The sequence below is a fragment of the Gopherus flavomarginatus genome, chromosome 4 (genome assembly GCF_025201925.1).
Source record: "Gopherus flavomarginatus isolate rGopFla2 chromosome 4, rGopFla2.mat.asm, whole genome shotgun sequence".
NCBI lineage: Eukaryota > Metazoa > Chordata > Testudines > Testudinidae > Gopherus > Gopherus flavomarginatus.
This window is the reverse complement of record NC_066620.1, coordinates 106,747,644-106,770,527: the sequence shown is the minus strand read 5'-3', so window position 1 is coordinate 106,770,527 and position 22,884 is coordinate 106,747,644. Positions and strand designations below refer to the sequence as shown.

Sequence of the window (22,884 nt, the reverse complement as noted above, 5' to 3'; positions counted from 1 at the left end):
CCAGCTCCACCCTGGAACCCATACCCTCAGCCAAAGCCCTTGCCCCCTCATACACCCCCACCCCATTGCTCAGCCCAATGAAAATGAGCAAGGGTGGGGGAGAGCAAGCGATGGAAGGAGGGGGGGATGGAGTGAATGAGCAGCGGGGTAGGGTAAGGGTGTTTGGTTTTCTGCGGTTAGGAAACTGGCAACCCTATAGCTAAATTATTCTAATTTTATCACTTAATATTATAAATATAATTTAATTTCTGTAGAACATTTGTCTAGTTTGTTTGGGTGTGTTCATGTGTGTAATATAGTTATACATATATGTGTAAACAAAATAAAGACCAATAATTGCAGTAAAATCCTGTTCATATTAATGTATTTTACAAAACATGTTCATCTTAAAAACATCCCCCAGTCCCCAGAGACTATACCACAGACAGTGAACAATCTTTCTCTTAAGCAGTTTTGTCATATAATAATTTTCTTGGCCCTCTAAATAGTGACATAATGAATAAGTAAAAAAGTGAAACCATCTCATGGCTCACAGAAAGGTGACATAGTGATAACCGTAGCAGAGAGATTTTGTGACTGTTAGGGTTGTTTTTTAAACTATTAGTATATTTTTCACTTGCTGGAAAGCATATTGAAGCACTTGCCAATTGAATAATAAGTGGTGTACAGAAAACATTGATAGCTATAACAGGGCGCCACGCACATGTTTACTGTTTCAAGTGGAAATTATTTTAAGTTGAGATTTCCTAGTATCCAAACTTCAGGTGTCAGGTTTCTTGCTGAAATGAGAGCAAAGGCCTCAAATGAATACGATCTGCATATGAAGTAATAAAACGTGTGTGTGTGTCTGTGTGTGTAGGTTTTTGTTGCAATATTACAGCTACTATAACAGTTTTAAAAAAACTATTTAACGATTAAATATCAGTTTCCTCTTGAGAAGAGGGAAGTGTGATGAGTAAGTAGAGAAGTGCGAAGCTGATGGTCTAGGAGTTTTGCACTTCTTAGATTTATTAATGTTTTGCAGCAAGGGAGGCCTCCAGGAAGTGGGAGTGAGCTTAGCTGCTGAGCAGCATGGGGGGTGGTGAAAGGGAGGATGCTGAGTAAAACAATAAACAAATGCTGGGGAATAGATTAGCACTCTGCTGTCAGAGCAGCAAGGGAATCTATAGATGAAATCCCCAGCAAAGGTTTTAGAGGTTACAGTGTGATCCTTTGTTGGAGGTTTTGCTTAAGTAGGGAAAGCAACTTTTGTTTTTTTTTTTTTAAACTGGGCCTTATTTCTGTTGCTCTACAGCATCCCCTACACTAGGCCGACAGAAGGAAATTGACTGAAACTAGCTTGGTCATTACCATAGCAACACATCTGCTGGTGACTGAAAGAGAGTGAGAGAAGGGGTGCCTCCTGTCCAGCGTTTCGGTGATATCTCTTCTTTTTCTTCAGACTGAAGTTTACTTCACCCTATTTTAATCCCTCTAATGAAGATGGCTTTTGGTTTCTTTACCCAAAAATGTGCTTTTGGGAAAGATCTCTTGAATGGAGCAAGATTGGAATAGTTTGCTTTTTTCTTTCTGCACACCACGGGGATATAGCTCCTTATGCTGTGTGTAATTGAGACCAAACGTTGAGCTTGGGGCCCAACAGAAAACAGTTGGGATCTGCAGGTCATTAGAGGGGTGAACAAAAGGGAATCCTGGGTCGTCTAGAGAGACAAGGAGAACATGCCAGCATCATGGAACCTGGTTAACAGAACAGATAGCATCGATTCCATTCACTCTGAACTGCCCAGTCCATAAGAACAAGTGGGTACAGTGGGAACACTAAAATGTTGGTACAATATCAGCTGCCACCGAAGGAGTACAGTGCAAGGGAGGTACGTGCTCAGGATTTTCCTAAGGGTTTAAAGGAGGTATAGTTGGAAAAAAACAAAACTTTTTGGCGGCTATAGACTTGACTGGAGGATCTTTAACAGAAAGATGTAGGCTCAAAGGAACACTTAACCATGATTGGCCTGAACTTCAGCTTACGGGAGTTGCTGACAAAATTTGAAAAGGTACGAGGAGACAAGTTTCAAGTATTTATTATTTTTTCAAACAAATAAAGAAACAAAAGGGCAGGTCATTCTAATTTTCCCAACTTCATTTTCTGTTTGTCTAGGTCTTTAAATGTCAACTTCCAAATATTGAAAAGTAATACTCCCCCTCTTTTTCTTCCTTCACAGCCTGTAGAGGTATTGTTGTAGCATTTACTCTGCCACTCACCTCTCTCTTTCTTAAAATAAGTCACAGAATATTCAGCATCGCTCAGCCTTGAGTACAAGGGTGCTTTTCATGGTACTTGTGCTTTCATGCAGTTTGACATCTGGAGAGAGTGCTTTATCACTTGCTGTTAATTTAGCTGAAATTAGTTTTGTGAAACTAAAAAATCTGAGTGAAATTAACAGTAAAATGACTTCATCAAATAGGAATACTACTCTCCCCACACCTTCATCTCCTCTTCTTCATCCCAAGCTAGTTAGCCTTTCCCTTATCTAAAACCCTGATAACAGTAATGTTGTGAGGCAGGATGCTTGGTTGTGTAGCCATTACACTGATTAGAGTTTATGGTACTTGGACTCATCTAAAGTCCCAAGTGTCAGCATTTTTGAGACTAGTAGTGTGTGTTCATGTAACAGAATCTTTAGTTTGGCTCCACTTACTGTGTTTTCATGCAGTCTTTTTTTCCATGGAAAATACACAGTAAATCTGCTGGTGTTATACAGAGCCACAGCTGGGAGGGTGAATAAATGTTATCTTTCCTAAGTGTTCAGCTTTAAAAATAATTGTAGGTTATTGCAAGATTTGGTCAGAAAGGGAGAAAGCCACACACTCATGCCCTAAAATCCTAAAAACTGTTCACACCCTGTATTCAATTTTTGTTACAAATAAATACTTGTCACCTAAACTACTCTAAAAGAGACATTGCCAATGTAGTCCCTGATGGAAACTGAACTCAGACTATTTGTTGAATACAGTGAAGGTTTTTTATCCTTCTCATAGGAGGAATGGTTTGTTTAATGATTTCATTTTATTTCAAAATCAAGTAGTACCACTGTTCTGAAAAGATTGATAGGTGTTAGCTTTCTGCAGTATCTTCAACTGCAGTTTCATCTGCGACTGAGCAGCTAGTTTGCAGAGACAGTGAGATGGGCACTGTACTGCAGGTCCACCATTATGAATGAAAATGTGTCTTCCAATGACAGCTGGTAACAGCAGGTGACAAAGTTTTTTGACAACAAAATGGTCTGTTAGTTTGTGTGTACATGTGCTTTTTCTTAATAAGTATATAGTACATGTAGCACGAATCATTTGCTACACTTAACCTCTCTGAGAGTCAGTAATTTTAGGCATTATCTGGACATTTGTGCTGTAATTGCTGCTGTTAGTCTTAAAAGCTTAGGTCAGACAGCAGATGTTAGTAATTTTCATTCTTCTAGGTGCCTTTGGGCCATTTAATGACATGTTTAGAAAGTAGCTGTGGTACTAGCACTAGTGTATTTCTTTTGTACCACATAGAGCCCTGGTTTCTGCACATTTCACATCCTCCTTTGGGTTTTTGAATGTGTCAGTGAAAGACATCCAGTGTCTTGTTCTTGTTAAAATAATTGATTGTAGCAGTTTTAGACAAAAGGCAGAATTTACAAATCTCGTGTCTTTCTATGCTTTTTTTGCCTAAAGCTTGCTGTATCCTTTTATCTTGTGTTGAGTTTTCTAATATGGTATAGGAGAATAACTAAGTACTGCAGAAGATTGTTAATATCTGTGCAACGTTCACTACTTGAACTGTGATCAGAAATTTAAACATGTATTTTCAGAACAACTTTCCTTCATGTGCCCTTTCCACCATGACGTCCATAAACACATGCACACATCATGTTTATCCTTTGGCAGAATGGTTTGCTGGCAGGAATACTAGAAGCATGAGAGGTCCTGCTTTGCAGCTATTCCTAACTTTTCTGGAAGCATGAATACATGTTGTAAGGAGAGAATTACAAGTGCTATTACTGTGGTAGTAATGCAGAAACCAGATGGCATTCCCAAAGCTTGGGCAAACCATATGCAAAAGCAGAGTCACATTACACTGAAGAGGGTTGTGCTGCTTTGGCTTTATTCAATCCCAAAGATGTAACTGCTGGAATTAGTAGAACTAGATTTATGCCGCCCTTCAGACGTTCAGTCACTGCACATAACTAGGCTGCAGAAGTTTTCCAATATCAAGTTAATTAAAACATGTCAACACTCTTTAAAATCTCAAGCTTAGAAAACAAATAGTTGTTCATGTTATTAAAAGAATCCTTAACCATGTGTCCTATCCCCTGTTAAGCTTTTCGACAGGTTTGATTGAGAGTTGAGTCAGCTTCTTGCAAACCCAAAGCTACAGTGCAAGACTTTTGATAATCTGAGCATGGAAAATAAAGACATGAAAAATATTATCCAGAGGGTTTTTTCTTTGAAACTCTTTTTTAGAAATTATCTGAGAGTTTAAACAGTAATTAAGTTACTGTCATACTTGAGTAAATTGCTTTTGTAGACTGCTTTGACCTACTTACACAGTAATCACAATAGATATAATGAATAGGCAGTGCTGTCTGTGTGACATTTTAGAAGGTTTAATGTCTTTCTTTAATATGTAGTTCTGCCAGTACTGGATTTATGATGGTGGCAGTTCTACCCAAGGGTTTGCGTGTACATGTGTGCTGCTCTTCTCTGTGTGAATTCCTTCTGAATTGATTGCCTAAAAGCAGACAAATGCAGGCTTCTGTGGCATGGCAGATGGGAGGAATCCTTCAAAAGTCAGAATTATCTTCTGAGGCCAGAAGAAAGTACCTCTTGAGGGTATCCTCCTCTATTTCTTAATTGTCTCTTTTTGGTGGCAGGTCTTTTTTGGATGGGTGGGAGTGGAGAAAAGCACATAATTGATGTGTATTCTTCCCCATAAGAAATGCGTAGCCATTGCTGCAGTGGAGGCTAGTGAACGTTGAATCTGACTTACAAGTGCGCTCACAGGCAATTTACAGCAGTAGTAGATAATACAATATAATATAATAATACAGTAATGTATCGGATTCAAAACAGAGCAAGTAGTCTGCCCTAAGGAACCTCTACTACCTTGCTACCCACTATGGGCCCTCCTTAGTAGTGACCAAATAGAGATGTGCTGGCTGATGTCTGTCTGGCATGATGCTGTTCCATTTGGTTGCAATTGACACTCATGGGTTATTCCAATTGAAAGAGCTTTCCCTGGCATTTGAGTTCCCTTGTGGAGCACTCGTAACCCTCAGAGGTCAGGAGTTAGAGAGTGGCAGATGGAGAGAGTGACAAAATAAAGCCACAATGGTGAAATAGCCTGGGGGTATTGTCCTCTGGGGATTTTCACTCTTAAAAGTTTATTACAGTCTCTGCTTTGTGAGAAACTCTTATTGAGTTTGCTGGGAATGAAACCAATAGCTTTATATAGAACTTTAATGGAGTTCTATAGAAATTCAGTAAAACCCTATAGAATTTTTACAGGAGAAGAAAAATATTCATTAAGTTATATGCAGTTGTTACGAAGAAACGTATAGAAAGATTATAATTTTGTATTAAATTGTATAGGACTCTTCCATAATGAATTTCAACTATTAAACTATATCATTATTTAATACGGTTTTGTATACCTTTAACAACCTGTTTAGGGAAGCCTGACATACATCTTTTTATCCACAGTGGCTAATAAAATAACTTCTGTGCATTAGTACCTATTACCAAATAACTGTAATATTCTGGCGTTCCAGTTTCTTAAGAATAGGAAAGAGTGAGATTTTACCTCTTACTTAAAAAATAAAAGTCATTCTGTTTGTTCTGCTTAAACCACAGGCTGGGAATGAGGAGTTTTCTCCAACCTGCTATATTTTTACCATTAGTGGAGGGCTGGCTCTGAAGTCCTTTTTCAGAAGAAAATATTGTAGCTCTGCATGTAACATTGTGGAAACACGTATATAAATAAACGAGTAAAATCTAAACAAAAACATGAGTGGCAGTAATTATAATGGCACTGTCTGTGCTACTGCAGTCTGAATTGAAGGTCTTATGGCGTTTCTATTCTGAAAAAGCCATTTCAGACATGAGTGCTACAGGATACTGTTGTGTAGTTTAGGCCCAGAATTTCACTCTGTAATAGGGTTGCCAGGGGTCTGGTTGAAAAGGGACCATGGTAGCACTGGTCAGCAGGATCGGGCTGTTAAAAGTCCTGTTGGTATGGGGCTGGCAGGCTCCCTACCCTGCTCCACACAGCTCCTGGAAGTGTCCAGCATGTGTCTCCGGCTCCTCGGCACGGGATGGTCAGGAGGGTTCCACGTGCTGTCCTCGCCCCGAGTGCCGGCTCTGCAGCTACCAGTGTCCAGGAACTGTGATCAATAGGAGCTACAGATGCAGCGCCTGCAGGCGCGGGCAGTGCATAGAGCCCCCGGTCCCTCCACCTAGGAGCTGGGCATGCTGGCTGCTTCCGGGAGCCACCTGACGTAAGTGCTGCCAGAGCCTGCTCCCTGACCCTCCTCCCGCACCCCAACTCCCAGGCCTGAGCCCCCTCCTGCACCCAAACTCCCTCCCAGAGCCCACATCCATCACTGCCTTCTTCACCCTAACCCCCTGCCCCAGCACTGAGCCCCCTCCCCTAGTCCCTCCACCTAGGAGCTGGACATGCTGGTCACTTCAGGGAGCCACCTGAGATAAGTGCCACCCAGAGCCCACACCCCGAACCACCTCCTGCACCCCAACTCCCAGCCCTGAGCCCCCTCCTGCACCGAAACTCCCTCCCAGAGCCCACATCCATCACTGCCTTCTGCATCCTAACCCCCTGCCCCAGCCCTGAGCCCCTTCCCACACCCAAACTCCCTCCCAGAGCCCACAACCCTAACCCCAACCTGCGCCCCAACTCTCTGCCCTAGCCTGCTACCTCCTTTCTCCACCCCAAACCCCTCATCTCCAGTCCCACCCCAGAGCTCGCACCCCCAGCTGTATCACTCACCCTCTCTGTGCCCCAGCACAAAGCCCCCTCCTGCACCCTGAACTCCTCATTTCTGGCCCCAGCCCTGAGCCCCCTTCCACACCTAAACTTTCTCCCAGAGCCCACAAGCCTAACCCTAACCCCAACCCCCTCCCGTGCCCCAACTCCCTGCCCTAGCCAGCTACCTCCTTTCTGCACCCCAAACTCCACATTCCCAGCCTCACCCCAGAACTTGCACCGCAGCCTGGAGCTCCACGCTGCACCCCAAACCCCTTGCCCCCAGTCCAGAGCCCTTCCTGCACCCCAAACCCTTTGACTCTGTCTGCAACCAGAGTCCTCACCATTCTGTACCCCAATCCTCTGCCCCAGCCCAGTGAAAATGAGTGAGTGGGGGTGGGGGAGAGTGAGTAACAGAGGGAGGGGGGTGGAGTGAGCAGAGGGTGGGGCAGGGAGTGGCTTTAAACCATGTGATCATTTTAAGTGGCCCATGCCCATCAGTGATCTGTGCCAGGGGCTTTCTGACGTCTGTAGCAGGGGAGCCCGTTCTGATTGTCTTCATAAGCTCTGTTGAGGCAGGTCTCTGCTCTTGTAGAAACTCATACACCACATACCACTTTGTGTTTGTTTATGTAGCAACTGGTAGTATTTGTTTCTGTCTAACCAGAGAAGGTCAACAATAGGAAGACAAGGTAATTAATGAAGCTTATTCACTGAACTGTGCTGTCAGTAGAACGCAACATGTCAACAGGAACGCAAACACAACAAATTCATAGTGCCTCGTTCAACATAACATGGCATTTTTCAAATACAAGGATTAAAACCGTTTTGAAAAACATTATTTTTGACCTTCTAAGTGTACATAATAACCAGTATCCCTTTTAAATGAAATCAAGGCTGAATTTTTGCATTGAGGTTCTAAATAACCCAAAACAGATATTCTTGTTGTAAAATTAGAAATCAGTTTGGCAACCCTGGATTTGCAGTTTAGGTGAGGGAGAGGTAAGATTGGAAATGGAGGTATAGCTAGCTCTGTGAAATACGTAGTTCAGTGTCAGCTTCACTCTATTATCTATGAACATCTTACCCAGTCTCCCATTCTTAAAAGATCAGCCTTTTGCAACTGTGCAGAGTCTGGTTGATGTTAAGGTGTCTACACATTTGCAGGGATCTGCCTGCATGTATGAACTTGAAGGATCAGAACCACAGAAGGTTGTTGGAATGTGATGACGCTGCTGCCTAATTCAGGTTCCAGTACTGCAGTGCAAGTTCTTTCCCGTAATACCCCTTTCATAAGGTTTGTTCTCAGCATGATGAGAAATACAATATGATCTAGCTCTCCAAAGCAGAACAAGTATCATTTTCCCTATATTACATAGGTGAAACTGAGGCACAGAATAGCAAAGTGATTTGCCCAAAGTCACATGGCAGTTCAGTGGCAGTGCCAGGCAGAGTTACTGTGCCATGTTCACTGGCACAGGGAGTACTTTACTTGCCTTGCCCTATGAAGGAACAGATATATACATGTTCTTGAAGTCCATGATTTCTGCCTCCCCCAAATATTTCATTTTTCAGCTGTTCATCAGATTTTTTGAAGGAATATAATTAAAAGTTTCACAGCATCCCAAGTGAACATTAACACTCAGTGCATTCCCAAATATCTGTTGTATGCGTAGCAGCCATTTTTAGCTGCAGCACCACCCACTTGGGGGTGTGTTTAAAAGCCACTGGGAAAGGACAGCCTGGGTTGAAGAGAGTTTGGAAGAATTAAACCTTTTAAGGGATTTCATACTTGCTAAACTTATTCCCCCTGAAAAAGGAAGTTTTTGTTTGTACCATGTTTCTGTAATAATCTTTGTTGATTGATCTCGTTGAGATTTGCAGGGCATCCCAGGGCTCTTTCATTCATTTACATTTGTCTATTTATGCATTCATACACAGATGTTACAAAACAGTTGCCGATCACACTAGAGCTTCTTTCAATGTCAGTCAGTGCTGTTGCATTTTATTTTAATGAAGGCTGGGATGTGCTTGGTTTGATGGATTACAGTAATGTCTTTTGGGGCAGATGTGAGATCAGTGAATATACTCCATTTCATTTGGAGGGTTGGGAAGTGAACTTTTTACTTTAATTGTTTTTTTTTTCCAGTGGTAGTATCTACTGTAGATACTGCCCTCTCATATATAGCAAAAGCTAGTGTACAGTAGTTTAACTGGAAAAAGATTTTTAGTGATTGCTGTAGTAGAGTCAGTAAAGTTAGGTCTAAGTTGCAGAAATACACTGTGAATGTTTCTAACTAGAATATATAGCCTAAAGCACTGTAAGGTGAGTGGATCTCATTGGATACATACATGAAATTCCTGCTATATTTTATTTTAAAGAGCTAAGGGGCAAGTGAGTGTGATGAAGCTTGAGATCACATACTTTTTGCCTGTCAAGATTTGGGAGTGCATTTGTAAATGTTGTGTAGTGCAGGAAAAAGAGAGTATAGTAGTCACCTTAAATGACATCTGAAGAGGTCGTGGACTTCATTTCTGCAGCCATATATAGACAGGTGTCAGGTGGGGGAGATTTTCAAAGGCATAAAGGACAGTGAGAAACCTAACTGCTATTTTTATTATTTATTAATATTGATAATAGCAACGTCAATGGGAGTTGAGTTCTTTTCTCCCTTTGGCTCTTTTGAAAGTGCCAGCCACAAAGGTCAAGTCACCTGCTTTGGAGGATGCTGTCTGAAGACTTTAGGATAGGATTAGGATTCAGGAGATTTAGTTCCCACATTGGCTTGCTGTGTAGTCTTGAACAACCCACTTAATATCTATAACTCACATTTCTCCAGTTGTAAAATAGGGATAATGATAATTACCTATATGTTTTGAGGGTTAATGGTGGGTAAAGTGCTATACAATTGCAAAGTACTATTAAGGCTAAGTGGTGGTGGAAACAGAGCTCCTAGCACTATGGTCAATCCTCTAGACAGCCTGGGCTTACTCCTTTGGCAACGCTTTGAAATTTCACAAGTACAAATTTCATGCAAATATGGCTCTCTTTTCTGTAAACATCCAGATAGTGGGAAAATTTCTATTTTAGTAGAAAATGTTGCAAAATAGCTCCAATGTTGCAATCTTGGTAACTGGCAAATTTCATTAGGAGGGAAGGGGGAGGGGGCTCATAACAAATATATCTCTTCTGCTCTAGTTACAGAACTAACATGCCTGAGTTTTTCTCTTTGTTTTTCCAGGACATCCAGGCTGAGATTGATGCCCACAATGACATCTTCAAGAGCATTGATGGAAACAGACAGAAAATGGTAAAAGCCTTGGGAAACTCTGAGGAGGCGGCATTGCTCCAGCACCGAATTGATGACATGAACCAGCGCTGGAATGACCTGAAAGCAAAGTCAGCTGGCATCAGGTTAGTAACAGAAGCATCAAAGAAAGAATGGAACAATGTCTTGCTTTCATTGCTATTCTAAAATATTGCTGTACAGTAAAAGAGAGAATTCAGTTCTCTTTTTTAAAAAGCCTTTTGGGCTCAGATATAAGAATTCTGGACACTTGCTCGCCATGGAGGTTTAACTACTTAAATAACTCTCTTCAGTGGTGTACAAACTGGCAGGTTACAACTGCACGTGCTATTAAGGTCTGCTGAAAGTGGGCCTGGTTCTCCTCTCTGTGTTGCAGATCAGAAGCTCTCTGTAAGTTGCATCTGGTGTAAGGAGAATATATATATATATATATGGGAGGGATAGCTCAGGGGTTTGAGCATTGGCCTACTAAACCCAGGGTTGTGAGTTCAATCCCTGAGGGGGCCATTAAGGGAACTGGGGTAAAAATCTGGGGATTGGTCCTGCTTGGAGCAGGGGGTTGGACTAGATGACCTCCTGAGGTCCCTTCCAACCCTAATAGTCTATGATTCTATATTTTTAACTGAAGTTAGTACTTTTTTAGGGTTCATATCCTGGATATGTGGGTTTGTATTTTTGTGTGTGTGTTGTGGAAGATCTTTGCAAATGATGGTTTATAAAAATTGTTTAAAAGTGAGTAGATAGGCAAAAGCAGTGTTTGTTTGTTTATTTTATTTTGAACCTAATAATGAAAAAAACACTGCCTTTTCAGATGTTCAGATTCATAGATTCCAAGGTCTGAAGGGACCATTGTGATCATCTAGTCTGACCTCCTATATAGTATAAGCGATAGAACTTCCCCAAAATAATTCCCAAAGTATATCTTTTAGAATGTCCAATCCAGTGTTGTACAATAGTCTCCATTAAAATCTTAAAAATATTGTTTGTAAGAAGATACATCCTATAGTTGTTGTAGGGAGTAAACTGAATCTTATATTAAAGTTAATTAGTTGTCAATGCCTTTACAGAGTTTTTAATAGCTATTACTTTGCTATTGATTAAAGCAAACTATACTGTATTCTATTCCAGTCATGTTAAGTATATGTATTAATTCTCTAAACACCAGAAAATTCAATCAAGACTTGAATTTTGGCACAACAGTTTAAATTATAAACTAAGTGTAGAAATGACTGAGTCATTTAATTTTAGACTCCACTTAACCATATGACTGACCTGCTACACAGACAAGCCCAAGGAGCAGCCTCTGCTCAACCCACAGCCAGAATAGCCTATTTTGAAATTTGAGACTCTCGCAGAGTTTGTAAGGGAGCTTGCAGAGACTGACTTGCTCTATGATTAGTTGAAGCAAGTCTCTTTAAACTTGGACATCCATGAGCTACACTCACCAAATAAATTAATAAAACCAAAAGAGGGAGATTAAAAGATGTTCATATGTTATGGTTTAATCAACAGCTGAAGAGTTCCAACAATAACAGCTGAGTTACTTGACCTTTCCTGGGGATTAATGATCATTTGGGAGAAATTAATGGTCCAAATTGCCCTCGAGCCATTTACCCCAGTCAGTCATTAATTCCCAGGCAGGAGGCTATGCACAAAACTGTGATTGCTATTATGAAAGGGAAATTTGTGGAAATACTTCTTCTTTTTTTGATATAAAACTATTTTTATTTTCTATGTATACGTAGAACATGCTGTCCACAGAACATCATTAATGTTAGCAGCATGGATGTGATTACTGTTGACATCCACTGTGCTGCTGAACAGTGTGTTGCTCTGAATATGAACTAGAACTGAAAAACAGTCTGGGAAGAGTTTGCTGACAAACTGGAGTAACACATGCGAAACAGATTAATATCCATTGAAATTGAAATGTTTGTGATTCTGCCCATTGAGCCCCATGCTTCTCTTATAGTTGTATTGTCTAAATCCAGGAATAAAATAATAATGAAAAAATCTGAGAGAGACAGAAATGATAAATACTATTAGTGTGAAGACTGTGTTTCTCTAATTGTTTGCCTTTAATGCTTCTGTTTTTTTGTTGTGCCTGGTTTGAGAGGTGAGCTATAAGTGAAGTGTAGGATAGGTCTGGGAAGAACCACAAATCATATTTTATAGGCTAGTATTGATGTTTGAAAAGTCTGATTTTGCTGTGATTTTTGTGTTCAGTTTTTGTACTGTGCCCAGATGAAGATTATTCCATTTCTTCTACAGAATAAAATTCCCAATCATGCAGTTTCGTATCTGGGCTTTAGTCCTTGTTGAAATAGGCACCCTGAGTATAATTCACCCTATGCAAATGACTAGCCCATGCACCACTTAAATCCAGTTTAAACCCTTAACATCAAGCTGAAGTGAAGCTCAAATGGTACATTGAGCCTAGTGCTAGCCGTGTTTACAGGAGTTGATTTTATCCAGAATGATTAGTTTCCTTGCTTGTTGCCATGTGTAAAGGTGCTATAGTTTGAAAAGGGTGCCAACATTTAGAGGTGTACTTTCAGGTACAATCCAGAATCTACTTCAAAATTTTTCAATTCTGGCAATTGTGTCCTCGCCCACAATCTCAGATACCTGGATTTGCATCTCTCTTCTTACTAATACTAGAGGAATTTTAGAGTTGACCACACCTATTCCACTTTCAGTCTGGATTCTCTGCCGTCTACAACACGAACAGCAGCAGCTCAGCATTTTTTTGTCTTGTACATTAGAAGCCTGTCTTTTAAAGCAAAATTTTGGGGCATCAGTGATTGGTGTTTTTTCCCCTTCTACCCTTTTCATGTAGGAGACAAAAGGTTTTTGCGGGGTGAGAGGAGGAAGCGTGGGAGAGGAAGAGTGATTCTCTGAATGAGACCACCCACTGAACTTCTTTCCTCCATTTGTTCCATTGTCCCCTAGTGTGATGGAGTTATCCAAACAGAGCAAGCCAAAAGGCCAAGAGGTGCTCCAGCTGTGAGAAGAACCTCTCAGGGTCCATAGAAAGGGAGTCCTATCACAGTTGCTCTCAGCCTGCAGGGACTCTGAGTCTGGCGTGCTTTTTTGAGCCTCTGCCTTCCAGCCAAGAGTCCAATAGGGACATCACCAGAAGGGATATCAGCCTAGTTCAGTGCTTGGGATCCAGCAGGCACATTCTTCCTTGCCAACATTGTAATGCTTTTGGAATAAATCCCTCAGTCACTGCTGCCCCTACCCCCAAATCCCTTGACCCAGTCTGCTTCAAATGGCCTCCTCAGGGAAGTTCTTTTGTATGAATCCAGTGACCGGGGCACAGAGAGTCAAAGCTTTCCTTGCAGACTAAGTTCCCAAAGGAAGCACTGTCTAGGGTAGGACCAGTCTCCAAACAGGGACAAAAATCTTTTCTCCATGAGGCACAAAAGAAAAGCAAAAAGTCCCCAAAACTCAAGATGCCTTCCAGACTCACATAGTTTTCCGCAGGTTCTAGCTCTTCCATTACTGATGCCTGCGTCTCAAATACAGATGAGGTTACAAAATGGATTCATTGAACGTTGTGAGTGAAACCCAAACCTGATGCTAGCTTTCCCCCCCCCCCCGCACTCCTGCTTAGCACGTACCCTGAGCAGAATTCCCTCAAAAGCCTAATTGTTCCTTTATAGAGTTGAGCATGTGTTTACTCATCTGCGGCAGCTATATATCACACCTCTATAAGGAATAATAGTGAAAATAAAAGCAGGAATGTTGGGTTAAAATAAACAATGATACTCTCATTAAATGTGCATTTCTTTTATCTCTTTACAATGTTTCTGGTGAGATACTTCCTCATTTTCATTACTAAGCAGAAGGTACTTTTATATTACTTAACTGGCTTTTTCTGAGCATCAGGATTCCACCAGACTTTGAAACCATATGCTGGTAATGTTCTGCTACTGTCATTAATCTGGCACACAAGTGGACACTCATTAATGGTAAATTATAGTGAATTTAATCTAGTATTGTATACCACAAAATTCACATTTAATACCAAATGAGTTCATTTATGATTAATATTATTGCAGGGAATGTTAAATTAACAGTGAACCACTGTTAAAGTTTCCTTTTAATTATCTGACTAGTGACATATTTTTTCCTCTCAAAGTTCCAATTCATTATGATATAGGAAGTCTGCTAAATAACTGGAGCAGAATTGTAAAACCTCAGCAATACCAGCTTTTACAGGTGAGAGCAACTTAGATGGATAATTGTTTGTTTTTTTAAAAATCTAATTATTTGTCCTAAAAATCTCCACAAATGTCTCATTTCAGTACAAGTAAATCATTGCAGTTAGAGATATTTCTTTTATTTATAAAAAGGCCAGTCTGTTGTTTCAGCAGCAAAGCAGTGAACTCAAAGCATGGTGGTCTTTCCTAAAAGGTGCAAAAGAGAGCAATAACACATGCGGGAGAAAGCATAATACAGTTTCCATCTACTGTAAGGAGGGCTGGTGCAATGCGGTGATTAAGGGGAAGGCAGAGTGTTGAGAATCCTGGAGTTCCCTGAATTTATTATTTTTAAGAGGGGCATATGGTCAAAAAGTCCGTTTAAATTAAAATATGTAAATACAAACTGTGCACATGAATCTCTTCATATTGCTTTGAAACACAATCGCCTCTGGGGTGAAATGTTTCGAATTGATTTGGTCGAAGTTTGTAGGCACAGTGCAGTATCTTAATATAAGGGGAACATAATCTTTATTAGATATAAAACAGTGGACACTGAAAATGTATTGTTTGGCACTGATTTTGCGTGTGGTTTACTGGATGGCAGTGGATGCCTATTTACAAGATTATCTTGAGTTAGCAGTCCTGGGGTCTCAGACCTTTCTGCTAAAACTAGGGTTTTGCCATTCAACTGAAATCCCTTATTTTCCCTCTCTACCTTAAAGCTGTGTTCAGGCCTTAATTGGTTCAAGTGTGCCACTTACCTGTCTGTTGGCTTTCTCTCTTTTGAATTAGAAGATTCTGTGGAGCAAGGCACTGACATCATGCTCTGTACTCGGTTGCAGTACCTTATTCACATGCCAGTGTGGGCTGGCTGCAAACTGGCTGTATGTTCAGTCTCAGCATATAGACAGCTGGCTTGAATTCAGCATTAAGAGAGGAATGGTGGGGAAGCTGAGAGTTTAGCAGCACCAATTTAGGAAATCACCTGCTTAAGTGCATCTCTGTGAGGAAAACATTTAAGTACTTGCTAAAAACAAAGTAGGTGCTTAAGTGCTTTCATGGATCAGGGTGAAAGGAGAACAGATTCCTCTCCTTAAATCCTCCTAGCTCAAACTTCATGGAGACACCTTCCCTCTACAAATGAATTCCAATGACAAGTGCTTCCCAATTCATCCACCTTGTATCCCTCACTTCAGAAGCACTCCCTTCCTAAGTATCACAACCCCACCAAAATGATCCTCTTGAAGTAGACCTTCCAGCATATTTCATATGCACCTCCAAGTACTGCCAGATTAGTAACTGTTATATTGAGCATTCATTGGAACTGCTATTTAAGATGACAGCACAGGAGAAGGCAGGTGAAATAGTGTAGCTTTGAAAGAGTTAAGGTTTGAGTAACAGCTAACATGGATTAAAAAAATTGAAATAGCAGGTATTTTTTAAAAAAAAAGGCAGAAACCAAATATATATAATACTGCTTGTTGATAACAGAAAAGCAGAGACCGTGGAGCTAGCAGCAAGTTAAATTGAAAAGGATTTAGTTCTACTCTGTAACCTGGCTGACCATGAAATTATTGTTTACAAGTGTAAGTAATTGTATGTTGGGTTCAAAATTAATCGACAAAAGTACAGAATGACCGGAATAAAAGTGGAGCAGTGGGACATCACTACAATTGTCCTGACAATGTAGGGAAGCCAGCTAGAGAATAGAAAAATACTACGTATATTTGTGATATAGTAGAATGTCAGTGGTATGAGATTACACAACTGCTTTTTAAGTGTTAGGCTTGCTTGAGGATCCCATGTCAGGATAGCTTGGAATGGAGCAGAAAGGGGGAACAAAGGAAATAGGAATGCATCTGTCATTATCAAGAGAAATTACATGAGGGCATGCTTTAATTGCATTACTGCACAATACTGCAGTAACTAATCACTGCCTCAGACTTAATGTCGTAAATAACCTGTGCCACCACTGTGTTTTCAGTAAGGCTGTCGATTAATTGCAATTAACTCACATAATTAACTCAAAAATTAATTGTGATAAATTGCAGTTTTAATTGTGCTGTTAAACAATTGAATACCAATTGATATTTATTAAATATTTTGGATGTTTTTCTACATTTTCAAATATATTGATTTAGGTTACAGCACAGAATACAAAGTGTTCAATGCCCACTTCATATTATTTTTATTACAAATATTTGCACTTTAAAAATGATAAAAGAAATAGTATTTTTCAGTTTGCCTCATACAAGTACCATAGTGCAATCTCTTTATCATGAATCTGCAATGTACAAATGTAGCTTTCTTTGGGTACCTAACTGCACTCAAAAAGAAAACAATGTAAAACTTTAGAGCTTACATGTCCACTCAGTCCTCCTCCTTGTACAGTCAGTTGCTAAGAGAAATGTTTTTTTACATTTATGGGAGATAATGCTACTGCTTCTTATTTATAATATCATCTGAAAGTGAGAACAGACATTCACATGGCATTTTTGTAGCCAGCATTGCAAGGTGTTTACGTGCTAGATATGCTAAGCATTCATATGCTCCTTCATGCTTTGGCCACCATTCCAAAGGCCATGCTTTCATGCTGATGACACTTGTTCAAAAAAATGTGTTAATTAAGCTTGTGACTGAACTGCTTGCGGGAGTGTTTTACCCACATTCTGCTATATATTTCATATTGTAGCAGTCTCAGATGACGACTCAGCATGTTGTTCATTTTAAGTGCACTTTCACTGAAGATTTGAAGGTACCAATGTGAGATTTCTAAAAATAGCTACAGTACTTGACCCAAGGTTTAAGAATCTGAAGTGTCTTCCAAAATCTGAGAGGAATGGGGTGTGGAGCATGCTTTCAGAAGTCTTAAAAGAGCAACAGTCCAATGCAGAAACTACAGAACCCGAACCACCAAAAGAGAAAATCAACCTTCTGCTGGTGGCATCTAACTCAGGTGATGAAAGTGAACATGCGTTGTTCTGCTCTCCTTTTGATCATTATCAAGCAGAACCCATCATCAGCATGGACACATGTCCTCTGGAATGATGGTTGAAGCATGAAGGGACATACGAATCTTTAGGGCATCTGGCATGTAAATACCTTGCAATGCCGGCTCCAACAGTGCCATGTGAACGTCTGTTCTCACTTTCAGGTGACATTGTAAACAAGAAGCGGGAAGCATTATCTCCTGTAAATGTAATCAAACTTGTTTGTGTGAGTAATTGGCTGAACAAGAAGTAAGTCTGAGTGGACTTGTAGGCTCTAAAGTTTTGCATTTTTATTTCTGAATGCAGTTATTTTTTGTACATAATTCTACATTTGTAAATTCAACTTTCATTATAAAGAGGCACCGTGGCTTAACAACCATGTAAAAAGCAGTGAGAGATAAAGACTTCCTTTAAGAAGTGGAAGTCAAATCCTAGTGAGGCAAATAGAAAGGAGCATAAACACTGCCAAATTAAGTGCAAGAGTGTAATAAGAAAAGCTAAAGAGGAGTTTGAAGAATGGCTAGCCAGAAACGCCAAAGGTAGTAATAAAATGTTTTTTAAGTACATCAGAAGCAGGAAGCCTGCTAAACCACCAGTGGGGCCCCTTGATGATCGAGATATAAAAGGAGCACTTAAAAGATGATAAATTCATTGCAGAGAAACTAAATGGATTCTTTGCTTCAGTCTTCACGGCTAAGGATGTTAGGGAGATTCCCAAACCTGAGCTGGCTTTTGTACGTGACAGATCTGAGGAATTGTCACAGATTGAAGTGTCACTAGAGGAGGTTTTGGAATTAATTGATAAACTCAACATTAACAAGTCACCAGGACCAGATGGCATTCACCCAAGAGTTCTGAAAGAACTCAAATGTGAAGTTGCACAACTGTTAACTAAGGTTTGTAACCTGTCCTTTTAAATTGGCTTCGGTACCCGGTGACTGGAAGTTAGCTAATGTAACACCAATATTTAAAAAGGACTCTAGAGGTGATCCCGACAATTACAGACCGGTAAGTCTAACGTCAGTACCGGGCAAATTAGTCGAAACAATAGTTAAGAATAAAATTGTCAGACACATAGAAAAACATAAACTGTTGAGCAATAGTCAACATGGTTTCTGTAAAGGGAAATTGTGTCAACAAACATGTGGACAAGGGGGGGGGATCCAGTGGATATAGTTTACTTTGATTTCCAGAAAGCCTTTGACAAGGTCCCTCACCAAAGGCTGTTACGTAAATTAAGCTGTCATGGGATAAAAGGGAAGGTCCTTTCATGGACTGAGAACTGGTTAAAAGGCAGGGAACAAAGGGTAGGAATTAATGGTAAATTCTCAGAGTGGAGAAGGATAACTAGTGGTGTTGCCCAAGGGTCAGTCCTAGGACCAATCCTATTTAATTTATTCATAAATGATCTGGAGAAAGGGGTAAACAGTGAGGTAGCAAAGTTTGCAGATGATACTAAACTGCTCAAGATAGTTAAGACCAAAGCAGACTGTGAAGAACTTCAAAAAGATCACACAAAACTAAGTCATTGGGCAACAAAATTGCAAATGAAATTTTAATGTGGATAAATGTGAAGTAATGCACATTGGAAAAAATAACCCCAACTATACATACAATATGATGGGGGTAATTTAGCTATAATAAGTCAGGAAAAAGATCTTGGAGTCATCGTGGATAGTTCTCTGAAGATGTCCATGCAGTATGCAGTGGCGGTCAAAAAAGCAAACAAGATGTTAGGAATCATTAAAAAGGGGATAGAGAGTAAGACTGAGAATATATTATTGCCCTTATATAAATCCATGGTATGCCCACATCTCGCATACTGTGTACAGATGTGGTCTTCTCACCTCAAAGATATACTGGCACTAGAAAAGGGCAACTAAAATGATTAGGGGTTTGGAGAAGGTCCCATATGAGGAAAGATTAGAGGCTAGGACTCTTCAGCTTGGAAAAGAGGAGACTAAGGAGGGATATGATAGAGGTATATAAAATCATGAGTGATGTGGAGAAAGTGGATAAGGAAAAGTTATTTACTTATTTCCATAATACAAGAACTAGGGGTCACCAGATGAAATTAATAGGCAGCAGGTTTAAAACAAATAAAAGGAAGTTCTTCACTCAGCTCACTGTCAACTTGTGGAACTCCTTACCTGAGGAGGTTGTGAAGTCTAGGACTATCACAGCGTTTAAAAGAGAACTGAATAAATTCATGGTGGCTAAGTCCATAAATGGCTATTAGCCAGGATGGGTAAGGAATGGTGTCCCTAGGCTCTGTTTGTCAGAGGGTGGAGATGGATGGCAGGAGAGAGATCACTTGATCATTGCCTGTTAGGTTCATTCTCTCTAGGGTGTACCTGGCATTGGCCACTGTCGGTAGACAGATACTGGGATAGATGGACCTTTGGTCTGACCCAGTACGGCAGTTCTTTCGTTCTTATAAAGAGATTGCACTACAGTACTTGTATTCAGTGAATTGAAAAATACTATTTTTTATTTTTACAGTGCAATATTTATAATTAAATATAAAGTGAGCACTGTACACTTTGTATTCTGTGTTGTAATGGAAATGAGTATATTTGAAAATGTAGAAAACATCCAAAAATATTTAAATAAATGGCATTCTATTATTAACAGCATGATTAATCATGATTAATTTTTTTAATTGCTTGACAGCCCTAGTTTTCAGCCATTCAGAATTAATCCCTTAGTTCTGATGATTGCTGGTGTGCATCATTTCTTTCAGCCTTGGAGATTCGTGTTCCTGGCATCAAAGATTTAAGTTTGCCTCTAAAGTCCAGAAATAAGGTATTTCAGTACAAAGATTAGATGTATGTAATTTGTACACTACAAGTTCAGATTCATAACAGAGAGTGGGGATTTTCTTCCATCCCTCTCAAATATGCACTCTGCATTGTTTGAGACAGGTTCACACATCAGACAGACATTCATCCACATTCTGTTGTGTCTCAGACTAATTTGCTTTTGCAGTGCAAAATAATTTGAAGTGGTGACTTTTAATGCACGTGTGAGCAGTTATTTTGCATTTAGGTGTTAGGGAAGTGTTCCTATACTAACAGGGACAAGTTTATTCAAATAAAATATAGCAGATTTGGAATGTAGGGCAAGCCCCTGAGTAGGACACTGTTTTATCTTTTTGCAGGGCCCACTTGGAGGCAAGTGCAGAAAAATGGAACAGACTGCTAACATCACTGGAAGAGCTAATCAAATGGCTGAATGTGAAAGATGAAGAGCTGAAAAAGCAGATGCCCATTGGAGGGGATGTTCCAACTTTACAGCAACAGTATGACCACTGTAAAGTGAGTTGGCTGCATTTAGCAAATAAATATATTAAATAAAGGAATAAGCAGAAATAGATTTGAATTTCCCTTAATGATAAATCTTGAAGTGTACCTTTTTTTAAATCATGGCCACATTTTCTTACTAGATAAGAGTAATTTAGAAACTCTATTTACAATTACATCAGAATGGTTTCTGATTTATATATTTTTACTGAAGAAAAACTTGGTCCGCTTCCTGGTGTTCTTCACTTCTAACAGGTAAGTCTGTCATTCTGTGAATGGAACTGATCAAGACCCTATAAAAGAGAGCTCAGTGTTGATTCTAAATTTAGTAGAATTATCTTAAGGGTTCTCCACATACTGTTAAATGGCCAGTATTTTTTTTTTCTGTTTAGTGGATAGTTTGTTTACAAAGACTCAGAATTGCTTACAAGCACTCAAACAAAACTAGTTAGGCCTCACATTTTGTCATCTAGCTCTTCTAAATGTGGTGTTTAGTGAATCCTAAAATATCATGGTGTACGTTAAAATATAGACAAACGAAAGCCCTCAAGGTAAATATACTTATTAAACCAAATGTATCCTGGTAGTGAGCATTATAACTTTAATCATAATGTATATAACTTGTCACATTGAGTAGTTCTGCACAATAACACACTGGTTTCTTTCCTATGACTATGTTTAATGGAGATGTAAATATTTTTCACATTCAATTTTTTGATCAACAGAAAGATGCTTTGCCTTAGTAATGTTTTGGGGGGAGGCTTAGAGTTGCTAAATCCTAAGAGGACAACTTAAAAAAAATCTGCTTTGGTACCATATATTTCTCTTCATTCATTCATTTTTAATAAAAAAAATATTTCCATAAATACAGGATCTTTTTTCATAACAGTTCATCTTCTCTCCCCCCACCACCTGGTCAAAAAAAGAAATAGAAATAAAATAATCATGCTCTGTTGCAGGCATAACTTCTCTGAATACTTTATGGTGATCAAACAGAAGGTTTTTTAAGATCAGATACGCAATAAAAGACTGGAGCACATAAATATATACAGGAGCTCCCATAAGTTGAATTTTGCATAAGTGGGGAACTCCGACAGGTATCCTCTGCCCCCCCCCCCAAAAAAAACAAGAAAAAAAAAGAAAAAAAAAAGAAAAAAAAGCTTATGGAACTTTTCCCGTAAGTCCGGATTTCTGTAAGTCGAGTTTGCATAACCTGGGGAGCGTCTGTATTTTAAAGTCTCTGTCAAACAGGTGTTACTTGGTCTTCAAATGAACTTCAGCACATACTGTATGCTAGTGCTACATAGAAAGCAAACCTTTAATATGACATTTAACGATCTTAAGTGCTTTACAAAAATGGGAGTTATACCCAGAGTTAGGAAAACTGAGGAACAAAGAAGTTAGGTGATTCATTCCCAGGTGCTAATGAGATAGTGGCAACATGAAGGAGAAAACATCAAGACTCCATATTCCCTGTCCTCTGCTTAAGGAGTAACTTTCACATTATGGAAGAGGGTGAAGCTAGGTTTAGACTATGAAGCAAACTAAGTACATCTGTGTAGAGATGGGGTTTTGGAGCATCCTTACAGATTACTACACGATTGTTCATTTTCCAGAATTTAAATGATCATTTAAAATGACGACAAACCCCCACTGTGGTCCAAATACCGTTTTTAAATGCAGATGTGCAGCATCTGAGGGCATGTGTAGATGAACAGTTAGTATGTGGCAAGGTTCGGTGTAAACCTGCCACGCTCCATCAAGCCGTGCACTAACTGTCCATGTGGACCCTGTTGCCATGCACCGTCTGGGTATACACAGCTGCTGAACAGTAGAAGTTCCCTAGTATACTGCTGTTTGGGTTAAATAGGAGTTCCAGGCACGGACAGACATATAGAATTTGACCCTGTCAGCTGAAATATGATATCCAAGAACAATGTCTGGTTTTAGATTTGATTCTGAGCATTTTATCACACCACCCAACAAAATGAAATGAACAGATTTCTTGTGTGTATATATATGATGTGTATATGTATAAATAAATAATTTTGAGTT

At 39.7% G+C, this 22,884-nt stretch overlaps 1 protein-coding gene and 1 long non-coding RNA gene across 4 annotated transcripts in view; one reads left to right on the top strand and one right to left on the bottom strand.

Annotated features, from left to right (window-relative positions):
- Positions 1-22,884, top strand: part of UTRN (utrophin) — a 565,218-nt gene that overhangs the window by 341,271 nt on the left and 201,063 nt on the right. For all 3 annotated transcript variants that reach the window (XM_050949465.1, XM_050949463.1, XM_050949464.1), the window contains 2 exons: positions 10,261-10,433; positions 20,688-20,844. In XM_050949465.1, coding sequence (XP_050805422.1) covers positions 10,261-10,433; positions 20,688-20,844 — 330 coding nt within the window. The remainder of the gene's footprint in view (positions 1-10,260; positions 10,434-20,687; positions 20,845-22,884) is intronic.
- Positions 1-22,884, bottom strand: part of LOC127049346 (uncharacterized) — a 202,779-nt gene that overhangs the window by 50,266 nt on the left and 129,629 nt on the right. The window lies entirely within an intron of this gene.